The 15,473-nt window shown below is 40.9% G+C and overlaps 1 protein-coding gene across 9 annotated transcripts in view; it reads right to left on the bottom strand.

Moving 5' to 3' along the window:
- Positions 1-15,473, bottom strand: part of TLN2 (talin 2) — a 446,962-nt gene that overhangs the window by 16,677 nt on the left and 414,812 nt on the right. For all 9 annotated transcript variants that reach the window (XM_082383205.1, XM_082383207.1, XM_082383204.1 and 6 more), the window contains 2 exons: positions 3,967-4,072; positions 2,965-3,089 (listed from right to left, as the gene is read on the bottom strand). In XM_082383205.1, the coding sequence (XP_082239331.1) occupies positions 2,965-3,089; positions 3,967-4,072 (231 nt within the window). The remainder of the gene's footprint in view (positions 1-2,964; positions 3,090-3,966; positions 4,073-15,473) is intronic.

Genomic DNA, 15,473 nt, shown 5'->3' with positions numbered 1-15,473 from the left:
GAACAATATTTTATTTCATGTTGATATTACTACAGAGCAGATGGCACTCCCAGACAGGCACAAAAGCCGTGGTTTAGGTTGATGATTTCTTCAAAACAGTTTTATGGATAACATAAGCCATGTGGTGGGAGCCTCTGGTCACTGGGTAGAGTAAAACTTCAGAGATCATTCTAAAGACTCTAGAAGGATCAAGTACCCTTCCTAATAGGAAGATGGGAGTGACCTAGAGTAGGTACCTCCAAGGAAGGGACTCAACTCAACAGTTATGTCAACTGTGACCTTGGCTTTCTGTAAAAACCCACACTATATACAGAAAGGCTAGATGATCCTAGGGCAGCGTAGGGAATGCCCACTGGCCCAGGGTGGCAGTCATCACAAACTTTTTAAGTGCTGTTATTTTTAAAACATTGTCTTACAAAATTTTAAAACATAGACCCTCCCATCACTCCAATCTCACCATCATTCTTGCACATCCCCCATCTGTCTCCTTCATTCACAAGTGTTTCTTTTAACAGAGCTGTGATCATACTGAGTACATGATTCCACATCCTGTTTTAGTTTTCACTTAATATTATGCCAGGAGCATCTTCTTCATGCTACACAGTCCTATCAACCATTATTTTGAGTAGCTACATACTTTTCCTTCAAGCAGACACTCAAATTCTTGCTACTGTGAACAAGGATGAAAGGAACAACCCTCTCACGCACACAGAACTTTCTTCCTCTCTGGATTTCCTCCTCAGGACAGATTCCCAGAGGTGGGATTAATGGCTCAAGTGGCACAGGTAAACCAGAAACCTCCCCCGTGGGACTGCACCGGAGTTTCTGACACTGGGTAGGCCCAGAGGTATGGCCTGAAACTGCCATCTCCAGAGCCCAAACAATGCTGCTTCCAGCTCGGTCAAGGCCATCTGACTCTGGCAAGTAATTTGCCTCTGATTCTGCATCCCTAGAGCAGGGACGCCAACAATGCTTCCTTGTGGACTTGCTGTAAGGACCAGATGAGTTAATCTATGTAAAGCACCTAGAAGATTGCCTAGCACATGCTTGGCATTCAATCAACATGTGCTTTTAGCCTTATTTTTTCTTTTTTTCCTCTTTTTCCTAAGGCCATCAGCTCATGGATCTATGGAATAATTTTTATTTCAGGCATTCTCCTAGGAGGTAGTAGATAAAAGTCCTAGAATCATATTTTCAGTGATGGTGATATGCTGACCGCTTACTACGTCTATGGTATGTCAGGTACTGTGTTCCTAGATTATCTCATTTAATTGTTATATCAACAATCCTATGGAATAGGAACTCTAATGACTGTTTTTCAGATCAAGAATCATGAGATAAATCAATAGCTGGACAGGGGGAAGCCAGAATTCAGGGATACACAAGAGCTCAGAAGGGTCTTGCAAAAGACAATGGGAAAGGGATTGGGACTGCAGCTCTTAGAGTATGGTGAAGGGTCAACGTGAATTAGCGCCAAGCTACTTCTCCAGGAGAAAGTGCATCAACTGACATGGCCCCAGCACTAGCAGACAGAGCTTTCCGGAGAGAGGAAAGTATGTGGTGAATCAGATAAGGAAAAGGAAAAACTAATTAAGTTTAAGGCCTCTAAATCTCAGTCAATGGCTGCCACTTCTTAGCTGAAAGTATTTTTTACTCATGATTAACTTATTTTTATAAAGCAGAAATAAAGCCAAGTCTAGAAAATGGAGTTGCCCTTACACCTACACTTAGCTCTGAAGTTTGCTGAGAAAAACTTGGACAAACTTAGACCACCTAAGACCCTCAGGTTAAGGCCAGTAAAGAGGACCCTGGCAAACTCAAAAATCAGAAGCCAAAAATCTTAAATTACATCTTGATGAGAAATTCTAAAAATCCCTTTATCAAATCTAGAGTGACTATTAGGAGATTGGCTCTAAGAATTCCATGGTTTTGAGAATGTCCGCAAGTCTAACAGATTCACTATATGTCCATGTCTATTTTACATACAGCATCAGCCCGGGCACTGCTTTTGAGTGCTTTGGTATATTCCAGTACTCAAGTTTCAGCCTTAGGTTTTTTTTTTTTTTTAAAAAAAGGTAGAATTTTAGGCACCTAAACTGGGAGATCCAACTTCTTTTTTTTTGAAGAGAAGAGCCAGATTTTAATTCCTAAGGTATCTGGATCCTTGGAAGGGAGGTGAGGTTACAGGAACCAGTAGGGACTTGCTTGAATAGAAAGATAAAGAGGCCTCCTCTGGTTCTACCATCTTCCCACTGAAGACAGCCATGGGGGCAGGGGGACTGGCTTCTTTACAGGGCTGGGCTCTGCCCCCTGGACAGCACCAGGGCACCATTCTTTTTGGTAATAATTGTCCTCTCTACTGTCCTTACTTAAAGTATCTCTTTCTTTTAAATGACTTTCTCTTAACACATACTTACGATCTTAGTAACTAAGTTCTCAACATTTATCTAGATGACAAACATAGATGGAGAAAACACACCAGCCAACCACAGTCTCCAGCATATACTGAAAAAATCTGTTACCGGGTCCACTTTTGAGGTTCACACTACTCTCTATTGATTTTAAGAAAAGGAGAGACCCAGCATTGCTATTTCTGGTAAAAAAGCATTATGGAAACCAGAAAATTAGAGGGTGACAATCTCACATTCAGCAACAGGGACTTTCTATAGAAAACATCCAACACCTGCTTTATGTAATAGTGGAACGAAGTCAAGATTGTAAATGCCGGGATTCTTCCTCTGGATACCCAAAGGTATTTCTTGGGATGGTTAACCTGAAAGACCCACCCTTGGGTTTTTTTCCATACCCTGTAAAAAGGTGCTGGGCAGGTAGAACAGGTTTGCAGCTTGCTAGTCCAACCACAGGGAGGGAGACGAGCTCCCTGCAGCCCATCTGGCTCCATTTCACAGCCATCCACCGGGAGACCTACTGACATCAGACAAGCAGCCACACGCGGACACTCACTTTTGGTTTTGCTCTCGGCTTCAGTTGCTCTAACTTCTTAGCAGCAGCCTCAATGGATGCTGCAGCCCCCAGTAATTCTGTTTCTGCAATGACGGTTGGGTCTTCTGGATCCACCCACTCTGTTCCTAAAAGCAGTCCAAAGAGGGTCATTCTTGGTAGCTGCAGACCTCAGGGCAGTGACTTAATTACAAACAATATCAGGATTTGCATGCAGGAATGCTCCATAAGCTGACTAGCTGCATTGCCCTAAGGGATCTTTTCTCCAGCTGTCACTAACATCAGCTGGGTGCAGGGGTCGGGGTGGGGAGTGCCTGTCTGATCCTGATTTTCTCCATCAGTTGTATAGACAGTCCTACCACAGGGTCAGTCACCAATGATAGTTTCAAAAATCGAGATCTCATTGACCAAGGCCTGCTTGAGTTTTACTCTGACTTGTAACTTAAAGTTCATGAATGCAAGTAAGCATCCTCAGGAGACTTGAGACTATGCTGAGAACAGAGATTTGTCATTCTTTTCTCCTGGGAACTCAGGAGGAATAGCCATTCCCCTCAAATGCAAACAAAGGGAAATTGGTAAGAAAACCCCTCCTGGGTGAGTTGATTGCTTCTTCATAACCACGAAGGGGTGTGCAAACAATATACTGCCCAGATAGCACCGTTTCTAAACATCAAGTGTATTATTTAAATGAGAATAAATATTCTGATGAAGGAAAATGCAGATAAAAATGGATGGCAAGACCCTTAAAAGAGAAGTGAGCGGTTGTAGATGGATCACGACATTTAAGTTGAAGCACTTAATACAAAGACTGGAGAAAAGACTTGTCTCAGGAGAATATTACTTTTTAAGTCTAATCCTACTCCCGTTTGCTTCTTAAAAAAAATTCCTCGCTGTATTCCTTTTGGCTGCATTTGCCAAGAGAGGGCCTGTGTAGGCTGCCCATCCTCTCTGCTCAGTTTGCTGTCTAGACTGCCCCACAGGACGACACGAGCGAATCCAGCCTACCTTTCATGGCCTCCGCTGCCTGGATGAGCTCGGTCACGGCACCGGCCACGCGCTTGGAGAAAGCAGCTAGCTGGTGCTTGAGTTCTGGGGTTGGTTTCTGAAGAATCTATGGGTGAAGAACAAGTCAAACACATAAGGAAGATGGCAGCCATTGTGACAGGAAGCCCACTCTTGCTGGTGGATGCAGAGCTGGACATCCTGATTTGAAGTTGCAACTCTGTCACCAAGTGACTTCAGAAATTTAGGGGAAAGCACATAAGACTCACTGGCCTTCAGTTTCCTCACGTGAGAAATGAAAAGTTGGGAACCAGGAGTTTTCCTAAGGTCTTTCTGACATACTCCCCTAAGATCACAAGGGAGATGAAATTCTTATTTGTCCTTTTGTTTGTACCTAAAACAAACATACGCACACGGAAATTACCCAAAATGTAAGAATGCTCTGAGTGAATATGAATGCCCAACGCTGCAGGTCAGCTGGTGTTTGTGACAAAGCAAATATGGGGTCAGAAGAAAAGTGTGACTCAGGTGGGGTCTTGGAGACAAAAATCTCTCAGAGAAGGGCTGTTCCTCAAAGGACAATCCATTTCCAGGGTTTTGACTGCAAGCTCTCCTGGGAGAAGTCCTATGGACTTTCCTTCTTTTAAACTTAGTTTAAAGGGGTTTTAAGTTTGTTTTTTGCTATTTTTCTGGTGTTAAAAAAGATACTAAAAATCTACCCCTAATCCAATTTAAAGGACATCCTCAGCTGATTTCTTCTCAAATTCATTCAAGAATGGAATTATGAAATGGATGAGAGCTCCCTACCATCTTCCACCGTGGATTTACATCTGACTTACACCACCTTGTTCCTCCCTAATCTTGAAATTCTTCTTTCAATATTCTTTTCTGCATCTCTTACCCATGCTTCAGAGGGGTCATCCTGAGATTTAGAAATGCTAAGACATTCAGGAGGAAAGCACCACTGCTGTCTCTCTATGGACTTTTCTGAGCAGCAGACAAGGCCTGGGCTTTGGTATTGGACAAACCTGGGTTTCAAACCTAGCTTCACCTGCTCCTGGTCTGTGAACAATGGGCAGATTACTGAACCTCTCAGGACCTGTTTTCTCATCTGTAAAACTGGGATAATGCCTACTCCTCAGGAGTGGCATAAACATCAAATGGAATAACCCACGAGAAGTATCTTGCACAATGCCTGGAACACAGTAGGCATTCATTAAATGTTAATTCCCTTCTTGGTGTCCCATACCCTTTTCACCTGGCCAGGTATCGTACTCTTTCTCAAGAGTCTGGAAAAGATGTCTTTTGCACCCCAAAACTATAAGAGAACTTTAAAAGAAGCTTGGTAAAAAAAAAAATCTGGGGTTGGGGGAGTTAATGCGGTTACACATTCACCAGCCCCAGACACACCAGTGCATAGAAGACATTATGTTACACACTTGAACTGATTAGTCAAAGATTCTTGAGCAACCACTTCCCAGGCATCTATTCCCTACCCTCTTTCCTCTTGCAATCTTCTAAATTTTATATTTGCTACTGTTCTGAGCTCAGCTGCTCTGTTATTCTCATTCCCTCACCCTAGGACCTATCTACACATAGCACCATGCAGATATTAACTCAGTACAAACCAGTGAATGAGTGAACAAATGAATGAATGAATAACAGACTAACACACTACTGGAGACAAGTCCTAATATGATGGCATCCTAGACTAGTTCCAGAAGATCACCAGAACCATGGAAAGGTGGAGGGGAGGGGTTAGATGCCTTTTACTTTTTTAACACAGCCAGTTGGCAGGCAACTGAATTAAGGGTAGGTTCTAGAGTCAATGTACCTCAGTAACTGTGGTCCAGTTACTTATCTTCTTTCTAAGCCTCAGTTTACTTATCTATTAAATGAGCACAACAAACAGTCCTTTCATTATAGAGCTGTGGTAAGATTGTATAAATTAATATATAATTTAATATAGTATACATTTCCATCAGGACTACTGATGGAATTGGTTTGATGTACGGCCTGGGCACCAGAATTTCTAAAAGTTCTCCAGGTGGTTCTCATTTGCAGCCAACGTTGTAAACCATTGCTCTAGATCAAATGGGCATTTGCCACTACTTAATTGTAAAAGGCTTGTACTGTATTTGTCTGAAACAATACATGCTGTAAGGCCACTAGGTGAATAATGGCTATGGCTCAGGGACTAAAGAGCAAAGTAGTCCACAGGCTTTGCTATTTGCTTTTTCTGCAGTGGTCAACACAACGTGAATAAGCAAGGAGTTAAAGGTATGATGGGGAGACTCATAGTAAATGGTGCAAGACTGCGTGTTTTCCCCTAAGACCAAGAATAAGGTAAGGATATTCGTCCTCACGCTTCCATCAGTAGTGTACTAGAATTCCTGGCCAGTGCAGCAAGGCAAGAAAAAGAAATAAATGGCACGCAGATGGAAAGGGAGAAGTAAAATTGTCTTTGTTCATAAATAGCATGAATGCCTATGTAGAAATTTCTAAGGCATTTGTTTAAAAAAAAAAAAGGGAAAAAAGCTAGAATAAATGAGTTAAGCAAGGTCATAGGATATAAGGTCAATATACAAACATCAATTATACTTCTATAAGCAGTAAAAAATTGAAAATTTTGAAAAAAGCAATACCATTTATAGTAGCATAAAAAATCATGAAATACCTGTTAAGTTAAATACTGTTAAATTTGACAACAGATGTGCAAGGTGTGGATGCTAAAAACTACAAATGTTGTTGAAAATATTAAAGAAGACCTAAATAAATGGAGAGATATACCATATTCTTGGATTAGAAGACTATTAAGATCAATTATTCCCAACTCTCCCCATGATCCCAGTCAAAATCCCAATAAGCTTTTTTTTTTTTTAAGATATTGACAAGATGATTCTAAAATGTATATAAAATACAAAGGACCTAGAATAGCTAAACCATTTTGAAAAAGAACAAAGCTGTAAGTTTTAGAATACTTGATTTCAAGACTCATTATAAAGTTATAGTAGTGATCAAGACAATATGATCTTGGTACATAGACATACAGATCAGTGGGGCAGAAAAGAGTCCAGAACTAGATTCACACATATAGTCAACTGATTTTCATTAAAGGTGCTAAAGCACCTTTAATTCAATGAGGACAATTTTTTCAACAAATGATGCTGGAACAATTGGATAGCCATAGGTAAGAAAATAAACCTGACCCTTTTCTCACCATATGCATAGATGAACTAGAAATGGAGTATAAACCTGAATGTAAGAATTAAAACTGTGTAGAAGAAAATACAGGAGAATAACCTTTGTGATCTTAGCTTCTTAAATAGGGGACAAAACACATAAATTAGGCTTTAAAACTTTAAAAAGCCAGCAATCCCACTACTGGGCATATATCCAGAGAAAACCATAATTCAAAAAGACACATGCACCCCACTGTTCATTGCAGCACTATTTACAATAGCCAGGACATGGAAGCAACCTAAATGCCCATCAACGGAGGAATGAATAAAGAAGATGTGGTACACACATACAATGGAATATTACTCAGCCATAGAAAGGAATGAAATTGCATCATTTATAGAGACGTGGATGGACCTAGAGACTTTCATACAGTGAAGTCAGAAAGAGAAAAACAAATATCGTATATTAACGCATATATGTGGAATCTAGAAAAATGGTATAGATGATCTTATTTGCAAAGCAGAAATAGAGACACAGACGTAGATAACAAACGTATGAACACCAAGGGGGGAAGGGGGGTGGGATGAACTGGGAGACTGGGATTGACATATATACACTATTAATACTATGTATAAAATAGATAACTAATGAGAATCTACTGTATAACACAGGGAACTCAGTGCTCTGTGGTGACCTAAATGGGAAGGAAATCAAAAAAAGAGGGGATATATGTATACATATAGCTGATTCACTTTGCTGTACAGTAGAAACTAATACAACATGTAAAGGAACTGTACTCCAATAAAAATTAATTTAAAAAAAAAAGCAGGAATTTGAAAGTTTATGTCTTAGAACTTTAAAAACATTATGCTAAGTGAAAGAAGCCAATTACAAAAGACCACATGCTATATGATTCTGTTTCCATGTAATGTCCAGAATCGGCAATCTACAGAGACAAGAAAAAGATTAGTGTTTGCCTTGGGCTAGGAGTGGGGATGAAGGGAATGAGGAGTGACTGCTAAAGGGCATGAGGTTTCTTTCTGGGTTGACAAAAATGTTCTAAAATTATTATGGTGATAGATGTACAACTCTAAATATAGTGAAAACCAAGAAACTGTATGCCTTAACTGGGTAAATTTTGCCATATGCCAATTATGTCTCAATAAGGTTGTTAACAAGAAGAGAATCAATCAGGCAGGCAAATGAAAGACAAAGAAGGAAGCTGGTGAAGGGTAGCAAAGTATGTCACCCCAGAATATGCCTCTTTGGCATACAGATTGCTTTGAGTTGATTATTTTGAGAAAAATCAGACACGGGGGTGCTCTGAAAACAGGGAAGTTACTCTTTTGAAAGGGTAATTTACATTTATAAAAGAAATCTCCATTTGTAAGGGTGTCTCCCTCTCTGTACCAGTAAGAGAAGGCTGAGTGAAAATCACAAGAGAATCTTATCCATGATGAAGGCTCTGACTAAAACCTGCTAACCACCTTACCCTGGTTAACCCTGCTTTTCCTGGCCACCTCCTGTAACCAGCCTCCTCCCACCACATACACCTTTCTTTTCTTTGCCTGAAAGTGGTATTTAAGTGGGTGGCTTAGGCTACCTTGGGAATTGCTCATTTTTCCCCTGGGTATCTTCCATTTATCCACGAGGTACACCATGTGAATAAACTTTTGTTGTTCTCTTGTTAATCTGTCTTATTACATGAGGTCTCCGGCAAGAACTCAGAAGAGTAGAGGGAAGATTATTTTCTTCCCCACACTGGGGTATAATCCTGAAAATAATTCGATAACCTTTGCAAACATTCAGTTCATCCTAAATGTTTAATATTTTATATGTAAGACATATTTTCATTTTACTTTCATTTTTATCCAAGTTCTATCTGCACTTTTTTGTTTTCTCAACTCTCTGCCTTGCTGTCATTTTCTTTCTTTTTTAATATACATTTGTCTCCCCCCACCAGACACTGTTATGAAAATGAAAATACAGGTGACACCCTAAGAGAAACTATCTGCAGAAAATATATCTGACTGATGAAATAAAAATTCACATTTTAAGGCAAGACAAGAACAATTTAAACATAAAACTTTTTCTCTGCCCTTTGGCCTCCTCCCTCCCCTCTAGTGTGCCTTGTGCATCTGCATTACGTGTTAACAGACCTCCCCAATAGCAGAAATACCTGCTCAATCTTAAAGATCAATTTTTCTTCTTCTGACACCAGCCACGTAACTCCTTAGAAGATAACATTCCTTTCTCAATCCTGCAAGGGGTCACGATGACCCACCACTCACCTTTACACGTAGAAATCTTTGGTGAACTTTATGTACAATATCAATATATGATTTCCTTAAAGACAGCGATTGGTGCAGAATAGACTGTTTACATGATCTGGGCAGATACTATACTGGGCCGCACCTAGTGGAAGTTCTCAGCTTAAATACCTACTTATGACCTTGTTAATGTTACCAGCTATATTACTTGTATTCTGCCTATTTTACAAGATTATTGTTTCTTGCATTACCAAATGTGTGACTGAGCCTCAGATAAAATTGATGACGATTAGGTGACTTGAAATGATTGACCAAATATATAGTTCCGTAAGATCAATGCATAACTCTAGAAATGGGAAGAAGCAACCATTTCCTGGACCATAACAGAATAGTAAGACAGATGGTCCAGACACTTTTGGTTATTATTAACAGGGTCTGGTCCAGTATTAGCACTTTGAGTGGCCTATCAATGAAATCCTCGCCTGACCTGGGAATGAGTATTCCTAGTGTCGTGGACAAATTGGTCACAAAATGCCTTCTAACCCTTGATGGAATTTAAGATACCACCACATACCCACTAGAATGGCTAAAATTAAAAACACTGACCATTCTAAGTGCTAACAAGGACATGGAGAAATTGGAACTCTCATATACAGCTGGTGGAAATAACCACGTTAAAAAAGAATTTAGTAGTTTCCTAAGAAGTTAAAAATATACCCACCTTATGATATAAATATTCTACTTCTAGGTATTTATCCAAGAGAAATGAAATCATACAGGCAGAAAAACTTCTATATAGGATGTTCTTAGCAGATTTATTTATAATAATCAAACCTGGAAACAACCCAAATATCCATCAACAGGTGTTCTGATTAACAATTATGACATATCCATATGATGGAATACTACTTAACAAGAAAAGGGGACAAATTATTGGTACACATAACAATGTGGATGGAATTGAAAATACTGATGCTGAGTGAAAAAAGCCAGACAAAGGAGAGTACACGCCCGATGACTGCTTTTATATAAAAGTCTGGAAAATGCAAACAAATCTGTAATAACAAAAAGCAGACTAGTGGTTGTTTGGAAATTTTGAAGAATAACGGATATATTCATCGTTTTGATTGTGGTGATGCTTTCACAGACGTATTCAGATTATCACTACTCAAATTGTACACTTCAAATATGTGTTCATTGTATGTTAGTTATGCCTCAATAAAGCTGAAACAAAAGTTAAGGGTGTGGTAGGGAGATTCACTGAAATCATCAAAGGGGAGTGGTGAAAAGACTTCTGTCTTTATTTTTTTAAAATTTAATTTAATTATTTATTTTAACATCTTTATTGGAGTATAATTGCATTACAATGGTGTGTTAGTTTCTGCTGTATAACAAAGTGAAGCAGCTGTATGTATACATATATCCCCATATCCCCTCCCTCTTGTGTCTCGCTCCCACCCTCCCTATCCCACCCCTCTAGGTGGTCACAAAGCACCGAGCTGATCTCCCTGTGCCATGCGGCTGCTTCCCACTAGCTATCTATTTTACATTTGGTCGTATATGTAAGTCTATGCCAGTCTCTCACTTTGTCCCAGCTTACCCTTCCCCCTCTCCGTGTCCTCAAGTCCATTCTCTATGTCTGCATCTTTATTCCTGTCCTGCCCCTAGGTTCTTCAGAACCACTTTTTTTTTTTTTTTTTTTAGATTCCATATATGTGTGTTAGCATATGGTATTTGTTTTTCTCTTTCTGACTTACTTCACTCTGTATGACAGACTCTAGGTCCATTCACCTCACTACAAATAACTCAATTTCATTTTTTTTATGGCTGAGTAATATTCCATTGTATATATGTGCCACATCTTCTTTATCCATTCATCCGATGATGGACACTTAGGTTGCTTCCATGTCCTGGCTATTGTAAATAGAGCTGCAATGAACATTGTGGTACGTGACTCTTTTTGAATTATGGTTTTCTCAGGGTATATGCCCAGTAGTGGGATTGCTGGGTCGTATGGTAGTTCTATGTTTAGTTTTTTAAGGAACCTCCACACTGTTCTACATAGTGGCTGTACCAATTTACATTCCCACCAACAGTGCAAGAGGGTTCCCTTTTCTCCACACCCTCTCCAGCATTTATTGTTTGTAGATTTTTTGATGATGGCCATTCTGACGGGTGTGAGGTGATACCTCATAGTAGTTTTGATTTGCATTTCTCTAATGATTAATGATGTTGAGCATCCTTTCATGTGTTTGTTGGCGATCTGTATATATTCTTTGGAGAAATGTCTATTTAGGTCTTCTGCCCATTTGTGGATTGGGTTGTTTGTTTTGTTGATATTGAGCTGCATGAGCCTTGATGGAGGGAGAAAACCACTTCTGTATACACTCTGGCTCTAAGAAAGGGAACGGCCCTATGGCAAAACACCCTATTTAAATAAGGCAGGAGCAAAGGAGTTCTATTTTTATTCTGCAATTACGTCAACATGATTTCTCGTAGCAGGCAACAGATAGAATGAAATTAAAGTGCTGCTAGCGGAAGCGACGGTAATTTTAACCCCGTCAAAGACCTCATATTGTGGGTAAGCAGCAATATCGACCTGTGGTTCCTGCAGAGGCCAAGTGACTGCCTCTCATCCTGCAATAGAAATCCTCCATATGACAAACCAGCCAACAGCAAATGCAGAAGGCCAACATTGCTCAAACGGGCACTTCTAAAGCTTCATAAAGCAGCTCCCAGGGCAGCAAGGATGGGGTTCTGCCTAAATTAGATCCCATTGTTTGTAGACTGATAACTGGATTCTAAAAAAAAAAAAAAAAAAAAAATCCCCAAGGAGGGGTTCTCGATTTGGAGTTTCTAAATTCCCAAAGTATCCAGCTAGGGGTCTGGGAACCCTCTTCACAGTTTAAGGGACATTTGTGTTTACGTGCTGATGTGTCTCTGATGAGGGTAGGGTGAGGCAGGAAGTGGGCTTTTAGCTAGCTCAAGGGGGCCCAAGATCCACGAAAGGTTAAGAAAGCTGAAATCATGATAGTTATTTCTGCCTAGACAGAGAAAAAAGGAGGATGGTATTGGCAAAGGATACAAAATTAATTATTATTGAGAGATTTCTTACAAAATAAGGATCTGAACCAAATAAGACAAAATATTATTTAACAAAATTAGTTAATTATAGATGGTAGACACAGAAATGCTGATATGGTTTTCTGTTTTAAGATTTTTTCTAAAGTAAAACTAAAATATACAAACCAGCCAAAAAAGGTGAAGAATCCTTGGCTCTAGGATATTTGACCTGAACAAGGCTAAAGCAGCATACTTTCCCCCACGTTTTCATGTGTCTAAATTTAAGAAAAGCAGCCCCTAAAGAAGATGGCTAAACCTCCCTGGACCACCTGAAAGTGACCTCAATTTATTCCTCTAAATTGCTGGACACTTCCTCCAAACCTTAATTTCTACTTTCCTCTTTCCCCTTTTGTAAAAATTGGACAATTATCTGGCCTTTCTTCAGCTTTCAGAAATCTTACTAATTCTCTTTGGTCAACTAAAAAGAGAAGTCAGCTTTGCAATGACCCAGGAGGACCATCCTAAGATCTCCTGTTACAGTTCCAATGTCGGCTGACTTTCTTTTCAGGATGGAGGTACTGTGGTCATCTGATGATGTGCGTAAAGATCAGTGAATGAAGAGGAGGGCAGAATGGGGCATACTCTGTGTGTGTGTGTGTGTGTGTGTGTGTGTGTGTGTGTGTGTATGTGTGTGTGCGTGCACGTGTGTGTGTGAAAATCTCTAGCTTTAACTGCTTTTTTATTCACCACCCTCAAATAGCTAATCTTAGTATTCTTTCCCTCTACCCTAAAAGTAATTTCCACATAACTCTGATGTCTTCTCTAAATTGTCAATTTGGCTTTCGTTTTCTGATTCTGTCAAAGTTCCCTCAGAAGTGAACACTAGTTTTCCGTATTCGTGCATCTCCATTTCCCTAATTTCTTCTTGGGTCTCTACCAGCTCTGTCTTAAGTGGTCTTATGGCTCATGGTCCTCTCATGTGGAACAATCTTCCTCGTATTTAGCCTCATGTTAGTCCAGATTTCTTTGAAGTCTGCTTTGGAGAAGGAGTGAGCTTATTTTCAGCTGCAGGCCCAAGGAAACTGCTAATGTCTGCAGCTTAGGGGACAGAACACTGTCACAGAGGTTCTACCATTTTCAGTTAGGAACTGGTATTTTTTCATGTTTATGATAATCCCCCCTGGATGTTTCCTTCCTATATTTTTATTGGAAAATACCCTTCAAAGAATATGTGTAGGTCTCTAAAGAGACAAGAATAAAAATATGAACAAATACTTGATGCGATTTCATTCTTATCTACTCGGATGAACCATCAGCACTTGTCACCATAAAGAGGGAAAAACCTCTTTCTTGTAAAAGATGAGACAAATTCTGGATGCTGCATAAAAGTTTTCATGTCATTTAGCTTTTCTTCCTATTAATGATTGCGTTTTAGCACCAGCATTTTTCACACCGTAAGTCTCAAAACAGCTATGGAGAAACAGGATATTTATATTATTGCCATAATTACGAGTTACAGTGACAATAACTGTAGAGGAAGATGAAAGGAAATTCAGGTGGCAGGCGTTTAACAGACACGTCAACCACCACACAATCAACCAAATTCGGTCTGCAAACACACAAGACTTCAGAGCCCTGTTTCTTTAGTAAATACCAGGAAGAACTCATAACGGAAAATGCATCAGGGAAGCACACCTGGCTGTAAAGTGCAATGGCTCTTGTTGGGTCCAGGAAAAGACGGGAGTGGTAGCTCCCCTGTTGGCAACCTCCGGTCCCACAGGAAACCTCCCAAATCACACATGATGTGGGGTCTCCCTGTGGTATGTGCCCTTCTTCCTGTTCCAGAAGAACCTACTGATTATCACTAGGGCTGATGCCTGGCACAGTAATTAAGTGGCTGTAAAGCTGGGGTCTCTGAGTGTGTATCCTGGGAATGGCTCCAAGGCCTTCCCACGGAGGCTCTGGACACCTCAGCTTCTTTTGGGGCAAAGAGGCCACCCACCCACCACGACCCCTTTGGGAGGCCTTGTCTTCTTCTGCTCACCAGCATGGGGTGGGCATGGAGAGGAATGGAGGAGGAGAGAGGAAGTGCTTTGGTGGATGCAGCACCTCGCTCCCAGGTACTGGGAGAGGGGCTAAAGGTGGCTTGAGGTCAAGAAGGGGACCCTCTGAGGGTTCCCTCTTCTTTCTCCCCTGGGAGAAGGTTCTCAAGACAAGTGCTGGCACCTGCCCTTCCTCATGAAGACAGAACTCCTCTCCCTGGTCTAAGCTGCCTTTGTGCGGAGGAGGGAAACCCGAGATCTTCACTCCACCCTACGCCTTGAAGGCTGCTGCCTCCTTTCCATCCCAGCTTGGGGATCTGGCGCCGCTGCAAGTGGACCCCGATGCAGTGACATTCTCGTTAAATGGCTCACCAAGAGCCAATGTGTGCAGGGGCCTGCACCTACCAACACTGGCGCCACAGGTACAAACACAGGAGCGGGGAAAAAATACGGTTTAACCAAGAAATGGAACCGGACGAAAGGGGCGAGGTGAGGATCCTTCATGGGAGTAATAGGAGGATGCCAGTATCAAATGAACAAGATGAGGACCAAAGCATGAGAGACAGAGACGAGGAAAAATGGGTGCTGGGGGACAGCCCCCACTTGGCAAGCTAGGAGGGCTCTCCTGCCGCAGCCCTGCACCTCTGCTCAGCCAGGACCGGCACCTTCTGGGAGGATTTTAACGAAGCGTGCAGCAGAGTGAGCTCAGCCACAGCCCCAGACTCCCCGCAGCCTCACTTAATCCTTAATCAGCGGCCTAACATCTGAGCAAACTGAAGCCCAGCTAAGACAGTGGTAATGCAACTATTTACTTGGCAGAGCCAGGATTTGAATTCAAGCGTTCTAAACCTAAGCCATTATGTTTTCCGCTATGCTTTCCAATGTTCGGATGTAACAAGATTCCATGTGCCTAGAATAGATGGTCCCATCAAGAAAAAGATACCTTGTGGAA

Source organism: Balaenoptera borealis, assembly GCF_965194805.1.
Source record: "Balaenoptera borealis genome assembly, chromosome: 3".
Taxonomy (NCBI): Eukaryota; Metazoa; Chordata; class Mammalia; order Artiodactyla; family Balaenopteridae; genus Balaenoptera; species Balaenoptera borealis.
This window is presented reverse-complemented; position numbering and strand designations above follow the sequence as displayed.